The 17,831-nt window shown below is 44.9% G+C and overlaps 1 protein-coding gene across 1 annotated transcript in view; it reads left to right on the top strand.

The window, feature by feature from the left end:
- The window catches only part of CUNH7orf50 (chromosome unknown C7orf50 homolog), a 111,567-nt gene that overhangs the window by 85,515 nt on the left and 8,221 nt on the right, over positions 1-17,831 (top strand). The window contains exon 4 of the mRNA XM_044433650.1: positions 16,831-16,912. Within this exon, the coding sequence (XP_044289585.1) occupies positions 16,831-16,912 (82 nt within the window). The remainder of the gene's footprint in view (positions 1-16,830; positions 16,913-17,831) is intronic.

Genomic DNA, 17,831 nt, shown 5'->3' with positions numbered 1-17,831 from the left:
GTAAAAGCACATGAGCCATCAGGGACAATTTTGAATATCCTTTCCAACTGACATTAAACAGGAGATAACTTAATGGGATACTCATTACACATTTCCTTGATTGATGGAAACACCTTAAAGTGACTTCTGATGCTAATAATACCTTGTAGTTGAAGGAGTATGGATACATGCAGTAAAAAGCAGATTAACTTAGTCATGTGCGAATATATTAAAAAGGACACTACCTCGTTTTTTAAAAAAGCTTCAGCCATATTAAGCACCAGCTCAAAATAAAAGGAAAAAAGCAAACTAGTCTGCTTGTTTAATAGGCATAATGTGATGAGGTTGTTTGTAGTCTCTGTTCACACCACGTGCAGCTTACAATTACTGGTGTTTAGCTATTACCGTAGCAAGAAAAGAAGATAAAAATCTCCTGGCTTTATTTTTGGATGGCACTACAAGAATTTTCTTCAGCGGGTAAGAAACCATATTTCTGCTTCTGTTCTGGAGGAAGTTGCGGGTAACATTTTTATCTGGAAGTCCAAAAGGGAAGGGTTGGTTCCCTCCCCGGCTTTCCAACTGTTCTGGTGGCTGTTTTATTTCTGCTGGCGTGTCCATATGATCAGCACATGTGTGCGTGCTTTTTTACCAGCCGTTAAGATAGGGGTGAGGATTGCAAGTACGAGGCGGCTCAGGCCCTCTGAGATGGAGCCAGCAGAGGGCGCATTTTGGGTTTCTCTCCAGTGAAGCGAAGGCGCTTGCAAAAGGGAAAGGAGGTGTTTAAAAGGAAGGGAAGCTAGGGACTCCCACCCGTTGCATTTTATGGCTCTTCTTGGTGGAAATGTTTCTGTTATCTCTGTTGTCAGAAGTGCTTCCAGGGCATTGCAGAGCAGTAATACCCAATCCAACCTGTAAAACTTAGCACGCTGCAAGTAAAGCCAGCACCGATCTTTCGAAAACACATGAATAGAGCACATGATGGACAGGCACCTAACATAGCGTCAGTCCGTCGTGCCTCCTAGGGGAGGAACATCTGTTTCATTATACAAACGGTGATGTATAGTCAACCTTCACTGGGGGTGGAGGTGCTGATTGGAGCAGTATTTATTTAAGGGGAAAAAAACCAGTTCCTGAGGTTTCTGTTATAGTTTTTAATAAAGGAATAACCAAACTTGCCAATCTTTGCAGTGTTGGTGTACCACCGCATACTGTTCGATATTTGTTGCAAGCTTTTTAAAATCACATTTTTAAAATGATTTTTACATGCCATAGCTGAAGTGCTGGAAGGTGTTGGAGTATAAATAAGGGCGAACTAGGATCTGTTTGAGCTCCTGAGATCCAAAAAAGAACTTCTGTGAAATTGACAGCTACCTGTGACCTGGAAATGACATTTCTGTCCATGTGTCAGACCTGCTTTTTCCTGGAGATTCATAGCTCCATTGAAACCTTTGGAAATGTTGCTGTTGGCATTTCCAGGGGTGATGATATGCCCAAACAGATAATCCAGTGAGGCATGTGGAAGGCCCAAATTGCAATGACTAAAGAGCAGTGGTTTGCCTTGCCTCTCAACCAATGAGAAGTCTGAATTGCCCACCCCAATATACCAGTTGCAGCATAAAGCAATCACAGGTGCAGTTCTATATAGGTTTACCTAGGAATAAGCCTTCCTTGTGAGTAGATATGCATAGGATGAGACTGTAAAATTAGGAATTCCCCAGCTCAATTCTTTCTGAATTTGCCAGGCAGACATACACAGAGCACCGAGCAAGGGAATCCAGGTGGACCGTGTGCTTCAGATTCGTTTGACTGGTTGATGCTAGAAGAAGAAGTGTTAAGCTTCTTCACCAAGTTCTCCAATAAGGAACAGTGCAATATCATCACTAAATTAGCCAAACTACAATCCCAAGTTGATTCAAATTCAACAGCAGGATCAAGAAAATAGACTAGCTCAGAAATCACTTCCGGCTGCTCAAATGTGATTTGGAGAATCGCACATGTTCTCCAAAGCGCCCCATGTGTTTGAAGCATGAACACATCATGTTCTTCCAAAGACAATTTCATATGTTATGGAAGTGCTGGAAAATATGGCTCTGTGTTTACGTGCCACAATATTGGGTAGTATTTCATATCACCAGTAATAAGAGGAAGATTATTCTTGCAGATCTTGAAAATTCAGAATCCAGCTTTTCTGTTTTTTTGATGATGTCACTGAACATTTTAATTTTCAGTTCAGATGGAAAAATGATAACGTTTGCTTAAGCTCAGGGATGTTTGTACATGTTCTCTGAACTCTTCACCATATCAGAATTGCACAGGTCCAGTTAATGTTTCACAAACACAGGCTTCTGCAACTGGATTTTTTGTAATCAGAGTAAACAGCCCTCTGTTCCTTGGATGCGATGACCTAACTAAAACTTTTCATGAAAACCGCATACCCTCCCGAAGTCTGTATTGCACGTAAGATGGGCCACAGTCGCACCATTTCACAGTAGACCTGCTTGGAACTGCTTTCATTCCTTGCTCATTTGCGCACACAGACTGAGAGCAGGGGGCTCACAGCTCTCAGCCGCAACAACACTGGATTTGTCGTCCCCTGGCCCTGAAGATACACAAGGAACACAGCCGTGAAATGCAGTCCAACTGAGTGAAGCCCACGCAGCAGTCAGCAGAGGAGTGAAATAGCTGGTCCACAGAGTCCCATCAGGAGAAGGAAGGTGCCTCACCCTACCCAACCGAGGCTGCAAGCCCTTTACCGCAAAGAAAAAGAGACGCTAAATTGTCGTTCGTACTCGGGGAAGTTTCTGCACATGTGGTTTCCCTCTTTCTGTGTTGGGTGTCCCGATCTTCTGAGACTTGCTGTAGCTAATCAGAACCGGGGCTGAATAGAATACATGACACGACATTGGCCGTGGAGCAGCTGACCAAGGCGCTCTCTTTAAAAAATGCACAGTGCCTTTAGAACTACGAGGCCTAGAGTGCCATACTTCTCCCTGCCAATTCCTGAGAACAGACACGAGGACCAAGAAAGCAGCAAGTGGGAAGGCAAGTGCCATAATAGGCAGGGCAGGGACAGCGGGAGTCCGGGATGCCGGTAGGAATTAAAGGCTCCAGGAAGCTGATGAGCACATGGGTTCCAGGAGGGACACTGGTGCCTCCCTCAGGCAAATCGGGCGGCTCATTCCTCCTGACTTCCCGTCTTGTTTCCATGGAGGGGCTGAAGCTCCGCAATGCAAAACCTCTTGCCTTGGTGAGGTTTTCAGATGCTGGTGAATAAAAGTAGACATGATGATTAGCTGCTTGCCTCCTGGTCCCTGTATTTCGGTGAGTCGCCTTCCCAATCATTGCATGGCCGCATTTGCAAAATATTTGCTACAGACACCGGTGTGGTTGCTATTGTCAGGATTATCTTAGCCAACAAGTTGGCAAGGAATTTAGTCTTGAAAAAACACAAACAAGCAAACAGCTGAGAATTCAAGCAAATGTCTTGATGCCCCAGAGAAACCTGGCAGCTGCAGGGTAACTGGGTGACTGATAGCATTCGTTTTGCATGGATTGGTGTGTTAGGTTGGTCACTTTCAAGCTGCGTTCTGGAGAATCCTGGGGTTTACTGGAAACTTTCCAGGGATTCCTTACCAGGAAGATGATTAATGACAAATAAGCTTCCTAGAAAGACATTTTAATCACCATGGCGGGGCTTTCCCAAGAATATACATCCTGAAGGATGGGAGTGAGGGGCTTTGCGGCAGATTAAACCAGTAGAAACGCTGCATCTTCTGGTAGATCGGCTTCTGCAGCACCGTTGTTTGATGACAGCAACAGCTGTAAAATGCACTTCCTTTTCTGACACGAGGTTGCTGAAATCTGGAAGGACTGGGGGAGACCGTGAAGTCTTGTGTAAAGAGTGTGAGCTCAGGCCTGGTCCCAGAAACACATTGCAGGACTAATTCTGCCCCCGAGCTTCAAGTGTGCGCCCTCCACACCCCACTGCTGTTTTCCAGTTGGCCACATGCTCAGTTGCATCACAAAGCAACACTGACGTTGCGAACCGGAAGTCTGCTCTGCTATGCTAGAGCACAGCCCAGGTGCTCCCCGGACCACAGAGAGACAAAGTCCCCTATTCCACTCTATCTACCTGACGCTTCAAGGAATCCCCTTCTCCTTATCATCTGCGTCTGCTCCCCAGGCACCCACGGTTCTAGGGAAGACTCCGCCAAGGTGGTTGAAAGCCTGCAGCTCGTTCAGCGGGAGCAGCAGACCCTCGGAGCTCGATCCTCCCTGGCGAGAAAGAACGTTTCTCCCCACGTGAGAGGGATGCCATGTTTATGTGAAGAGCCCCTATGATTCCGGTCCTTTTGCACCAGCCTGTTCACAAATTGTTTAAATTATGAATTAACAATTAGCCCATAATGGAACTGGAATGTGAAGCGGCCACTGAGGAGGGGAACATGCTTTCAGCTGACTTTAAAAAGCACGGCTATTTCTTGTAATTAAGGAGGAATTTGTTGTGTGGGTAGGGTGCATTCCAAAATGGATTATTTCAAGCAATTTGAGAGAGCGGCTTATGTGGCGGTATCTGCAGCTATCCTTTAACAATGCACAGTCTAAGCATGCCATGTGCTTTTGAGATGTTTCTGAGTATTTGATCATAATGCCCCAATCAGATATCAAGCCCGTGCAGCCGCAACCCAGTCTGCTCTGTCGTGACTTTTCAGTGGCCGGTTTAAAGAAGTTTAAACCTGACCTAGTTTAAACTATGCTTCCTCATCTCCAAATCCTGACAGTATGTTGAAACGACCACCTCTGCGGAGGACCGGTGGCATCTTAGGTAGCTGTAGCACAGCAAAGAGCAAACCGAAGCTGGGCCAGGCTGAAACACGGCTAAAGCATTTTATCTGAGCATAATACAATAGGTGACCCCAGAATCCCTTGCAAGGTTGATTCATACTCAGATGAACTATCAGGTGGCTATTTAATTACAGGCTTGTCTTATCTTGAACCCAGAGCTTTGTCCAGAGTTCTTTCCTAAGTTTTGTGTGGTTATAGAACATCCTAAAGCATATTGCTGTTTCCTCTCCCTCTTCATAACAGGAAAGATTAGGACAATCGTGTGTGTGTGTGTGTGTGTGTGTGTGTGTGTGTGTGTGTGCGTGTGTGCGCGCACGCGTGAGAGAGAGAGCGAGCGAGCGCACATTTTTAAAGGGTGAGTTTGTTTCATATTTTGTGGAATGTGTGTTAAAGTCTGGAATTAGCTTGTTTTGATTTTTCTTTTTCTTTATATTGGTCCCGGTTCTGTCCCAGCTATCAAGCTGTTTTAAATTATTGTTGTTTATTTGCTTGTTCGAGTCATGGAAATTTATCTAATGTTGTTTGGTTACATTTATATAATACATCATATTTAAAAACACAGCAAGAATTTATATGACAGGTCCAAAAGACCCACATTGAGGGAAATCTGGATTTCATTATATAAAGCAAACTGAGTCTCAGCAGGTATGTCTAACAGTGTGCTTCTATCAAAATCTTGGAATCCATGTGGGATAGCTTTTTCTGTTGCAGAGAATATAATTCTTTCTGTTCCTGTTGACCTTTCTTAATTCAGGACAGTCACTGGGGAGTTTCTTGTAAAAGATGCCCATTTATTATACTTCAGTCTTCCAATATTTTCTTTAAAAGCAGTTTCAGCAGACTTTTGTTCTAGAATAACTTACAATATGTGAATTAAGTCTACAGCCGTCAATTCTAATCAGCATATAAGCCACACTGCCAAATAAGCAAATGACACAATTTTCCCCTGCACTGATGCTTTAAAGCGCTCTAATGAACACTGTTTTAAGAGGAAAATGCAATGAAACGCAAAATGGTATCAGGATCAACCCCAACTGCCCTTTGAAGGGCAGGAGTGGAGAGGGAAGTAAGGAACGTCGATGGACACTTTCTTTCAGATGACATCACTGTTGAATTATCAAATCAAACACTATTTGTAACCCTTGGTGATCAAGCTTGTAAAGAAGAGAGAGAGAGAGAGAGAGAGAGAGAGTGTGTGAGTGTGAGAGAGAGAGAGAACACTGGTGGGGTCAGTGAATAGCAATCCCCCCCCCCACACACACACACACAATAAATCATTCACTTCTGACATGCCCTTTCAGGTCATGCTCACCATCCAAGGGCACAATTTCAGCATTTTGGCATCGCTTATTAACAAAAGAGCCTCATTCAGGGCGCAAAAAGTATGTAAAAGTAGTTCTACGTGTACCTAATTACACAAAGAGCCCATACAAATATTTATGGCGTATACTAGCACAATAAATCATAGCATGATGAACAAATAATGTTTAAAGCATTAATACGAATAGCAAGATGCTCAGTCCACTGATGGTCTCTCTCTGCATATTTTGTATATTCTCAACAGCACCAGGGACAAGCGCCTAGTTATGATTTTCAGACACAAGGTCGTGATAGTGGTGCCAGGACTGGTCTTAGCTGGTTTGCCTGTGATGTCACAAGAGAGTGCCCTGGCACGGACTTTTTGAACGGAAACCTTCCTTGATCTCACCTGACCATTCCCTGAAAGTTTAGCATAGCGTCAGATTACCTGAGCCGGTTTATAAGCAAACAGCTGCATCACTGAACCTTTTTAGATCTGAGATAGCCTACTCTGGTTTTGGAGGGGTGGAAGATGGGGATTTGTGTCATCATTTTGGCGGGGTCAGGGTAGAGAACACCCTATGGCTTGTGGGCTTCCAGAAGCAAAGTCTTTTTCTGTTCTCCCAGTTTATAGCTCCTCCTGTTGGAGAGAACCAAAGGGCCGCTGGAATAGAGTTGCTTCAGCACCCAGGAGCTTCCAGCTGCCTAAGCGGCTACGCATTTGCCGTCCTCGGGGCCTATCCTCTGAGGCAGTCCTGTGTCGCGTGGTGGTGGGGGGCTGGTGGTAGCCCCACAAGCCTTTTGCCCCACGGTTCAGAACCAGTCTGACTAGTCCTGCCCACCGTGGGAACTTCCGACGCCCTTTTCTCCAATGGCATGCCACCCCCAGCCCACATGCGAACTGCTTGTTATTACTAGTTTTGTGCTAGGGTCGTGTGTCTGCTAATTAAATAATAATAATCAAAAGTCACTGCCTGCCTGTTATGGCTGGCAGCTAACCCACTTAATCACTTTGCAACCCCTAACCAGCATCTCATTCTTGAGACAGCCAGAATAAGAAACACGGGCCTTGCGTTATTTTTGAGACTGGGCTGAATGCCTTCTTTCTGAAACATCCAATTAATTTGAGGATGCAGGGGGTTACGTACAGATTTGAGTGCGTGTTTCAATTTTAGAGATGCCGAGTGATTTATTTTCTGCATCCTGCCTTCATGTCTGCATGAAACAAAGCTGTCACAATATTTATCCAGTTTTTTGGTTCAAACACTCTCTTTGGGAGTAGTGGCGTGAGGTGATACAATATTGAATGGCATCAATAATGAAGAGTCTTACAACCCTCTGTTAAAAACACTTGCTTGTTGCAAAGTCGACTGGTGTTCTGTTTCTGTTACTGATAGCAAGGGGCCAGCCCATGGGATATAGGAATTTTGCAAAGAACCAGCAAACCTGAATCTCGAAAACATCATATTTCAGTAAATTCATACCTAATTCATTAAGTTTCATAATCAAGTTGAAGGGAGTACCATAAATAATTTTCCTTTCTTTTTCCAAATAACTGTGCTAAAATAAAATGACAACGTTTATAAGCAGTTTGTGCATGTTAACTTCCTTTGCTATATGCTGCCTTCATATTAGTAATAGGATAGCCTATTATTATTATTAATACTATGTTGAAACTACCCGTTTGATTTGAAATTGTAGTTTTGTCCCAACTATTGAGTACATAGCTTACTAATGTTATTAAATGATGTCTTTAAAAGGATTATTTTCCCCCAGAAAAATACAGTAGTGGAATGTCCCATCCCTGGATAACTTATGTGTTGTCTGAACCCAGACGCCTGGGTTGTCAGAGGATGGGTTCAAGTTCTGCATTGTCCAAAGTTCTGGATTTGGATATCGCATAAACAACCTGCAGGCAAGATGTCTTGGTAGTTTCGGGGAGAAGCAACACACCTGCTCTTGTCTGCTGAATTTCCAACAGGCTATGGTTTGTTACAAGAACTGTGCAAGGCATTTTGGAGAGCTTCCACCCATAGGGTCACAATAAGACTGAGACGACTCAATGGCACAGAACAACAAATGATTTGCTAACTCTTGGTTGTTGTGAGGTACAAACTGGATCAGTGGGAACTTTTAAAAATCGCTTGTTGAGAAGGTCAAGTCTGGATCCTTGTGAAGATCGTGAAGTTTCATGTTATTTGCCTTTTTGGACTGCCCACACAAGTCCCCTCTTCAGAGGACAAAGGGAGGAAGGGGTTGCAGACTTTCCCATGCAGGGCTTATGTTACCGGCCTGTTGATCGGGAAGCTATCACACACCTCCCAGGGGCACCTTTCCTCCCCAGAAAAATATATTTGCAGGCCCTCTTGTGATGTCGTGCGAGAGAGATGCTGCAGGTGGGAGTGGTAATGAGCAGAGGAGTGGGCAGGTACGCAGAAGAGGAGGTGCTGACTTTGTGTGCGAAGCTGAAGACAAATACGTCCAGAGGCGTTGGGCCTTTCAGCACAGCCAGACTGGGAAATTGCTCTGCTTTGAGTCTGTTTGGATGATTGAGGGGAAAGAAGGTTTGCCGTAACCGCTCTGATCTTCGCACAGTTTCACTCCCCCCGCCCCCCCCAAAAACCTGTTTCTCAAGAGTTCTGTATTCTTTTGCAAAAGCTTTTGAAGTAGAATCATAGAAGAGGAGAGTTGGAAGGGGCCAGGAAGGCCATCGAGCCCAACCCCCTGCTGCAGCAGGACACCTCATTAGACCTCCCCACTCAGAAGTGGATCTGAAAATACCTGTGGACTGACCGCACCACCACACTGTTGCCCGGAACATTTCAAGGGTTACCTTAATGCATCTGGAGACTCAGAAAAGGGCACTATTCCTCTTGTCCCTTTATTCTGGTCCGTGGGTCTTGCTGATCGGAGGCACTCTCAAACTTGAATAGCAGGAGAACTGCATTAGACTGCACCTCACCATCCCCTTGTGGGTGCTTCCTCTGGAATCTAAAAGTACCTGGCAGAGGTTAAATGTCTGAATACTATGCGGAACTTCATCTAGAGCCCTCCTTGGAGGAGGTTGGGAGGGTGGCTACCCGGAGAAGGGCCTTCCCTGTGGTGGTGCCCCAGTGATGGAATACCCTCCCTAGAGAGGTCCGCCTGGCACCAACACTTTATTCTTTTTGGTGCCTGGCCAAACCCTTTTTATTTTCCCAGTATTTTAAGGTTTAGCTTGAGATTCTGAGTGGGGTTTTTTTGTATAGATTGGATGCTTTGCTCCACTTCATTTCATTGTAAGACTGTCCCGAGACCATTTGGTAGTGGACGGTATACAAAAGTTTCAAATAAATAAATCTACCTGTTTCCTTCCTGGAAAAACAACTGTTTAAGTTACAAATTTAATTCCAGCCAACCCCCCCCCCCCCCCGCCGCCGCCCCCAAATGCATCCCTTCTTGTGCAAACTTGCCCCGGTCAGCTATCAAGGAATCTACAATTTGTGAATCAGATTTCAGACCATTCAGAAAAGCCGAGTCGACCTGAGCTGTGTGCAGGCGGGGATGGCAGAGACGTGCCACAAAGCACCTCTGATGCCACCAGAGTTCTGGTCACCTTCCCGGCTTCGTCATTGCTCGACTTCTCAGAACACCAAGGGAGTGGCTGAATTGCACCATTAGGCTGAAAGCGTCTGGGAGAGCGTCCGCCCACCAGTGTCCCCAGTCGTCGGCCTGTTCCAAAGAGAATAGTTGTTTACATTTGCAAAACCCTGTTATGAATAATAATTCATCACAGTTGTTTGGAAGGCAGTGTTCCTCTTTCATAACCATGAGCCGAGGGTCAAGCTACACTTCATGTGGGAATTCTTCCTGTCTTTTCCAATTACGGATAGCAGTTGGAGGGAAGAGACTTGGAAGAATGTTCAGGATGGGACCCGCACAGCAGCACCTTGGGTCCGATCCAGATCGGTGTCCACTCCCCACAACAGCTTTTTATAATTGAAAAAAGCGTGGCAAATCCCAGTCATGAAATTGCAGCTTTACAGCTAATTTGACCTTACTCCAGACTGGAATCAAAAGAGCTGTTTCGGATTGCCAGTGGGCTTTGAAAGACAACACTTTAAATCCAAGACACCACTATATCGGTGGTGTTTGCGTGGGGTTGCTTTTGGATCGCACCCACTGGGGCTTCTATATATAATTTGTCAGGAGCGAGTTGCTTTCTGAGTATATTTTGCACAAATCCGTACTTCACCTTTTTATTAAATATTAGACTGGACAAATGGACAGTCCTGAAGTCTTGCGACCATTCCTTTTAGATCTCAATTAAAAAGCACACTTTGGCTCCAGCTATAGTTCTGTGTATTCCAAGAGGCAGAGTAACATGTTGTTAATTGTAATTTACAGGAATGGAAACAATGAAGGACCCTGCCTTTCCAGCGAAGCTTTCGCGTTTCCAGGCCATTCCCAGCCCTTGACTTCTTTCCATATAACCTGTTTTTGTGATGTGCAAGGTCAGGGGTGTGAGGTGGGGCACAACTTTTTAAAACTCAATTGACAAATCAAATGAGTAAAACAAACATCGCCCTGAAAAAGTAGTAGTGGAGTTGGTGTGATTTACTAATTTTTCCTTGTTGAACAATTTTATACTATATCTTGTAAAGAATTAACACCTCTCACTCCTGGGAAACATGAAAGCTACTTGGTTATAGCTCAACCATGTGAAATATACTAGCAATTCCTTGCTCCAGGGAAGCGTTTAAGCCTGTCAAGCAAAGATAAAATTAAAATTTTAAATAGCTGAACATGATTATTAATCAGTTAGCTCCAGGGAGTCATTAGAGCTTCACAATCCCAGAGTTAAAATAATAAAGAGCATATCTATATAATACAAGAGGAATTTTAATGCAATTGTTATTACTTCCATTTGTCATTAATAGGATGGTTCCAGAAAGGTGTAGTTAGTTTTTTATGAATAGCATCCAAGTGTAGATACTTTAGAAGAAAGTGTCCCTTCATTTTCCTTTGAGTTCACCTGCATCAGGAATGAAGTTGGGGTAGGCAAATCAAAGTGGGACAGGAGAATAAATAAGAACATTCTCATAAATATTCTCTAGCTCTTTTCAGTGTAAGAATATTTTGATGTTTTAATTCCTTAATAAACGTTCAGGATCATATCTGGCTTTCCTTGAGAACTTCTTTTCAAAACATGTCATCATTTTCATTGCACCTTAAAATGAGGGAGTCAGACCCATTGGGTAGCATCAGCCGCACTGAATTTGTCTCTGGGTTTTTCTTGTGTCCAAGTGATGAAAAAATGGAAGAATTGTCTTTGTTTTGCAAAGGTTCATTGCACCATGCTTTTGAGTCACCCAGAACTTTACACAAGTTAACATGGTGAAAAGTTTTTTGTTATTCAAAAGCCTCCATGATCTTTTACCAGAAGAAATCTGCAATAAACATCTGGAATCCTGTTCCTTTTCTGCAGTCTTTAAAAATGCGTGTTGTGCATCATGGGAGCAAACTGTTTTACAATATTCTTTGAGGCTGCAGGATATAAAATCAAGCCTCAGACACACTCTGGAGTAAGTCACAGTGACCTCCACGAGGATTCTAAATAAACATGCGTAGGATTGGAATGTGCAGCGAATATGTAAGGGTTATGCTTAGGGAAGTAAATAAAAAGGTGAGTTACCATTTGCAATAGTAGTTCCAGTTGGTAGTGACAGACTTGTGAAAGTGGAGAGATTTTTGGAATCCTCTTAAAAGCTTGCACAATTCACAATCAGTTCATGAAGATGCGGAGACTGAAACAGCTGGTTATTGTTGTAGGTTCTCGTGTTCTTTTGTCTATCAAGATGGAGGAAGGATCCCAGGAAGAATACACAACTGAAAATGACATTGGAAACATCTGTTCATAGCATAGTAGTCAGTGCTACTGATGAAGTGTTAAGTGAGGTGATGCACCTCCGTAGCAGTGCCCATGGCACAGCTGCCTGGTCACAAATCTCTTAAAAGCATCAAGCACGGTGACCAAGCAGTGTAACTTCCTTGTGAAATATGCTAGGCTGTTTAACGGGCTTTTGACATTTGAGCAACACCAGAACAAAGTTCTCCTTGAGGTTCAGTTCTCCCCCGGGACTACCACTCCTCAGCTTTGTCCCTCTGCTTTCACTGGAATGAAGCTTCTCTGGATTCGCTTAAATGCTTTGAAAGGGTTATTTAACGATGAAGTGTCAAGAAAGCCGTCTGGGCATCATGGCGAGGGCTTGCATCTTGGGATGATGGCATCAGGCGCTTACAAAAGGCTGCTTCTGCAGTCCATTCGATTCCTGTCGCTTCTCCTTCAGCTCTTGCCATGTTCATTTCTGTACACTGAATTGCTGAAGCCCCCTGCGCCTCTGACAGTCATTCCTGCAAGGCAGCAAAATAGACTGCAAATACCATGGAACAGCATAAAGTTTCGATGCCAGATTTAAAACCAAATTCCCAACCAATTGAACAATGTAAGCAAGGCGAGTGCATCTAGGCATATTAAGAGGAAACACGCACCCGTGAGCAGCGCAGCCCCGCGGCACACTGAGTGGTGGCAAGTTTGTGGGGTAGTTCCTTCCCGTTGAGTGCCAGAAACACCGTGGGATGTGTGCCTCTGTTTGTAGTCTATTCACAGGGCACGAGGTCCCACTTCACAAACTGGGATCAGCCAACTTCGGCGCAGTGATGATGTGAGAGAGACCTATGTTAACCTAATTCGTTTGTTTAATATGTTTCTATATCATCTGTTATTTTTACAAAAAAATCTCCAGGCTGTTTACAACCGTGGCAAGAGCAAAATTTGAACCAGGGACTTCCTGATTCCCTCAGCTACTAGTAGCACATTCACATCTACATAGAAGGATCTTCCCACCAGGAATTTTCAGTGCCACATCGTTCTCCTGTTGTATGTTCTATTGCAAATACCGCGAAGCCGCTTCATGCCATTTCCCTGGCTTGCATTCTAAAAACATGAAACTCCTTGACTGGTAAATAAGTCCTCTTTCGAGATTTTAAAAAGACAACAGTGAAAGCAGCTTGATTTGAACAGCGCTGTTGGAGCGGATAAAGAATGCAAGACTGGGAGCTTAGGACTTGCTCAGATACACATACGTTATTTTGTTCTTGGGTGTTTTAATGAGAAATCTTCCCCTCTCATATCCCTCATGTCATTTCTCCTCTTAAAACTCAAATGAGGCCAGAAAGAAAGGAGGGAGGCAAAATCCTCTCCAAATAAAAAAATTAAAGAAAAATTGAAACCAACCAGAAAACCCTTAATCCATTAGAAGCATCCAAAATAAGCTGTCAGCCTTAGCCAAGCTCAGATCTCCTCCCGCACAAGAATATGTTTAATGCACGTATCAGGGAGTTTGTGACATTGTGGTATTGCGAGAGAAGAAGAAAATGAGATGGTATTATGCTTTTTCTTTTCCTTCCCCCAAGGCTGGTAACGTATCCATCGCCTGATGAGCATTTTTTTTAAAGTGTATAAATGAGGGGGATTAGCCACCCTGTTTGTAAATGATCCCGCATGCCGGAGAGGCGCGCAGGCCAGCATTTGGGGCCCTCTTCCCCTGTACCGCCACCCCCCAAGATGTTCATCGTGGGAGGGAAGCAAAATGAGTCGCCTTTCCTCTTCTGCATTACCCTGTGGCTTAATCAGTGCTGACCTCAGCCCTCAGGCCGACCAGAATTAGGTGTAAGATAACATGGACATCTGGACGTAACATCTGCAGCGCCTCATGTGCCGCACGGCGAAGGAGGAAGGAGTCTCACAGAGCTGCTCAGCTGTACGCAGATGGCTCTAGCTCTCTGCGGACCGCCTGTGCTGGGGGACTTGGAGGGAAGCCGCCTCGCATCCCCGGGCATCTCTCACACTGGGATCCTGTGCGGAGAGGCGTTAACGTGTGTAGGACTCGTCCAAGCAGCAGCGGGTGACTTTCTCTCGGATTCCTCCCATGGTGGCTTCTGTCTGAACATGCTGCAAGGCCGCTGGCCTGATTCCAGTCCCCTGCCACCCACAGACCTTGCACAGCGCCTGCATGGCAGTGCCGTGCACCTGAGCCCCTGTTCACAATCGCACTGCCCCCTTTTGCCGGTAGACGCTTTTAGCTGTGACCCGTGTGTAATCCGTTACAATAACCCCAGCGAGTGCTTGCCAGTTGACTGCAGCCGGGATATTTCTGTCTGGATTGGGTCGTTGTTGGCCTATCCACCTAAGCTGGGGAAGCGTTGTGCGGTGCCACGGAAGGCACCATGCCGCCAATGACAGTGCCGGTGACGCAAGGATCACCAGGCACAAACATGATCCTTTTGGGAGTCCCCCGGACAGGTCGGACACCACAAAACTGGGCAACTGGGCCACTCACAGTGGGTCCATCCTGTTGGTATTGAGTCTCGGTTTATGGGACTCCATCCAGCCAATGCCACACCCCAAGCACGCAGTTTTCTAGGAGGCAACAATCCTGCAAGCCTGAGGGCTGCGTTGAAAGTTTCCTGGTGTTCTGCTGGTCCTTTCTGCACGTCCTGGAAAACATCGTCCTGCTTTGCGCGAAGTGTAATGGTCCCCACTGCCTGATGCTCCCACCAGGCTGTTTCCAGATTAGCCAGAAATTGAAAGCTCGGTGACTGACACAAGTGACAAATCTCAAACCAAGAATAACCCCATTTCATGCTTCTGGATTGCAAAGGAAGAGACAAGCCAAGAACTGAGTCCCGGTTAGCTTAGCCTCTCCTGCTGGCTGGAAGAGACACGTGCGAGAAGTCCGGCTTGTGTACAGGACTGTGAACGCTAAGCCAGGATTCTCCAGAACTACATTATTCTACACTGGCTTCCTTCCCCATGTTCTTACTGTTCTTTAAGTGAGGTATTTCTTGATTCCCTCTTTGCTTCGGATGGAAATACAGCCTAGCTGACCAATTGTCTGAGGACTTTTGACTCTAGGAAAGGAAGTTGATATTGTTGTATTTAAAGGACGGCGCAGCTCCTGGCCAAATTCGTGACTGTGCTGAGTTCACTGCGCAATTTCTTTGCTAGAGCAGAACAGATTCAATTTGTGGAATGTTTCAGTGTACCAGACTTGACAATGTTGGAACTGTATCAGCACACTTGTAGAATCCCCTTTCCAATTTATTTTTGAGTTTGCACATGAAAAATGCAGTACTTCTGTTTTCATTCATACCTCCACAAAATTGGTTTTGTTTTCCTGTGTACAAAGATACAGTTCTAATGTGCTTGCATTTCAATTCTAATACAATACCTTACGAATTGCCATTTTACTGTACGAATTAACTTTTAGAGGTTTTTCTTTAACGTAGGCCAAACAGCAATACAATAACTTTTTATTTGAAGAAGTGTTGAAGAATGCAAGAAAACTCATTTTCTGTTTCTACATTTATTGCTACCTGCATTAGCTTTTAAGACACATTCTTCATCTATAATGCTTGGTTGGTAAGCACCTTCATCTCTGCACAAATAAAGCCAGGAATTATTTCTGCATATTTAAAAATTGAAAATGGGGTATTTTGGAAACAATTTGCAAATGTGGATTGTTACAATTGCAGATTGGCCGGCAATTTAAGTATGTATTTCAAGTTGGGACCTCATGGAAGACCACAGTTTTCATATCGTGGTTTGTTGGACACAACCAAACCAGGTTTCTTTGTTCCATTAGGAAACAGAAACCCTTGCAAAGCTCCCCAAACCATGGTTTAGCGTTATGCCTGAGCCAGTCTGTATCTCCAAACCAAATGGTCCATTAAAACCACCTGATTCCATCCCTTTAACTCAGCCATCCAGATACCAGACACCAATCAAGGATTGACAACCTTGCAAGAGTTAAACTGTGGCTTCTTGTTATCAGGACAAGCTGCAACACCCCCCTGTTTTGCACGTCCCTGCCTCCCTTTCTTCCAGTGCAGCCATGAGTTTGGAATCTTCTGCATCTGTCTAGATTAATCCCAGTTTATCATCCCAAGTGGTAGCTCATCTCAGCTATGGTTACTGAAGCAAGCCAGCATCGCGACTCATGGATAATGGTTGGCTTCTTTTGCAAGCCTCCATTAAAACTAACTGTAGTGCCCAGATTCAGACATCCACAACTGGCAAGCTTTCCCTTACTTTAAAGCAAAGGCCTCCTGATCCAAATTTTGCAGCCAAGCAGCCTCATAGCCCTAACATTAAGCCAGGCGCAAACCAGCCACAGCCTTGCCTTCCAGTTCCCAGCCTGCTGTGATTTGGTCGCAGATCAAGACGTTTCTCCAACCCTGCATTTCTACCAGACAAACTCTGTTTGCCGGGTATGGGTCAGTGACTGCATTCAGTTGGAAGCACCCAGCACCAATCCAACTGTGTTTAATGGGCTTCCTTAAATTTGACATAGCAAGAACGTAATTTAAATTTCAAAACATTTTATGTTTGGGCAGCAGGTGTGGGGAATGCCCCTACATTACTCCTGCCACCCCACATTGGTTGACCCCTTTCCTTCTTCCCCTTGAAGGAAAGATGTCGCTCCTTGACCTCACACTTTTCTGCCCCCCCCCCCCCCATTATTTTTTCTGGTCCCACCGCTGTTTGGAGTAAGCTAGCTTTTCCGCAGGTTTTATTGTCTCCTTTAAAGCTACATTTAGTATGAACATTATTTTGCTAGGTTGTTAAACTTGTTTGATTTTTTCTGTTTACTTATTTTGCTGCAGTTGGGCTAAAAGACCGGAAGAATGGAAGTTTCAAAAGACGAGGCAAACATGGCTTCTTCTACACATGTATGATAAAGACAAGGTATGTCCTGATATTTTCTCCTTTCTCTGAAAATTCGCCAGTAGTGATGGTTCAGTGGTAGCTGTGCCAGCAGGCAGAAGGTTCCCGGTTTGATGTCAGCATTGTCAGGTAGGCCGGAACGAAGTCCGGCCTGGAATCTCAGAGACCTGTTGCTGCCAGTTGGTGTCAGCACTACTGGTAAGCTGTGCCAGCCAGCAGTTACCCCTGATCTGACTCTGAGTGGGGCAGCTGTGTGGGTCTGCTTTTATCACACGCTGCAAAACAAGCAGCTGTTTTACTAGCATAAATCTTCAAGCTGAAGTACACCCACGTCTTGTGAGTGCATTTTGAGCTTGTAGGAATGAAAACAGTCTGCAACACCTGGGTTAATGGGAAGTATTGCAATTGAGGGGAAATTCTTAGAGCTCGTTGACCTATAGGGAAGGTACAGCACAGATAGAATTGGAAATGCAAGACCGTGACTCTTGCAGTTTTGCAATCCCTTAGTCCTCCTTGTTCATAGGAAAGCGTTTTGGACCTTTGGAGATTTTCAGCCTGATGGAGATGTTCGTGCCGCCTCCGTTGTGCTTGACACATGGACTCGCACGTCAGACTTGGATCCTGCCCCATGTTGCACTTAATAAAGGCAAAGGTCTCGGGCCCTGCAGTCCGGGGAAATCAGTGCAAAGCAATGTGCAGGCAAAGGCTGCAGCAACACGGCTTGATCTGAAGTACTTTTCCCCATTTGGGAGAATGGCAGCAAGCTAAGCCCGTCAGATGTTACTTTGGGAAAACACACGGAAGCGGCTGCCCTGACCTCGGTCTTCTGGAGTCCAAATCTGCCACTCTATCCACCGTGCTCCAAAAAGGAAAAGAGACTTTTCCGTGGTTCGTGTACTTGGATATGCATATTGTGTAGGCAAGAGCAAACTGATCAAAT

This window comes from Varanus komodoensis, unplaced genomic scaffold (assembly GCF_004798865.1).
Source record: "Varanus komodoensis strain SLA01 unplaced genomic scaffold, ASM479886v1 scaffold26, whole genome shotgun sequence".
Lineage (NCBI taxonomy): Eukaryota > Metazoa > Chordata > Lepidosauria > Squamata > Varanidae > Varanus > Varanus komodoensis.
Note: the sequence above shows the minus strand (reverse complement) of the source record. Positions and strands in the feature narration are given on the sequence as shown.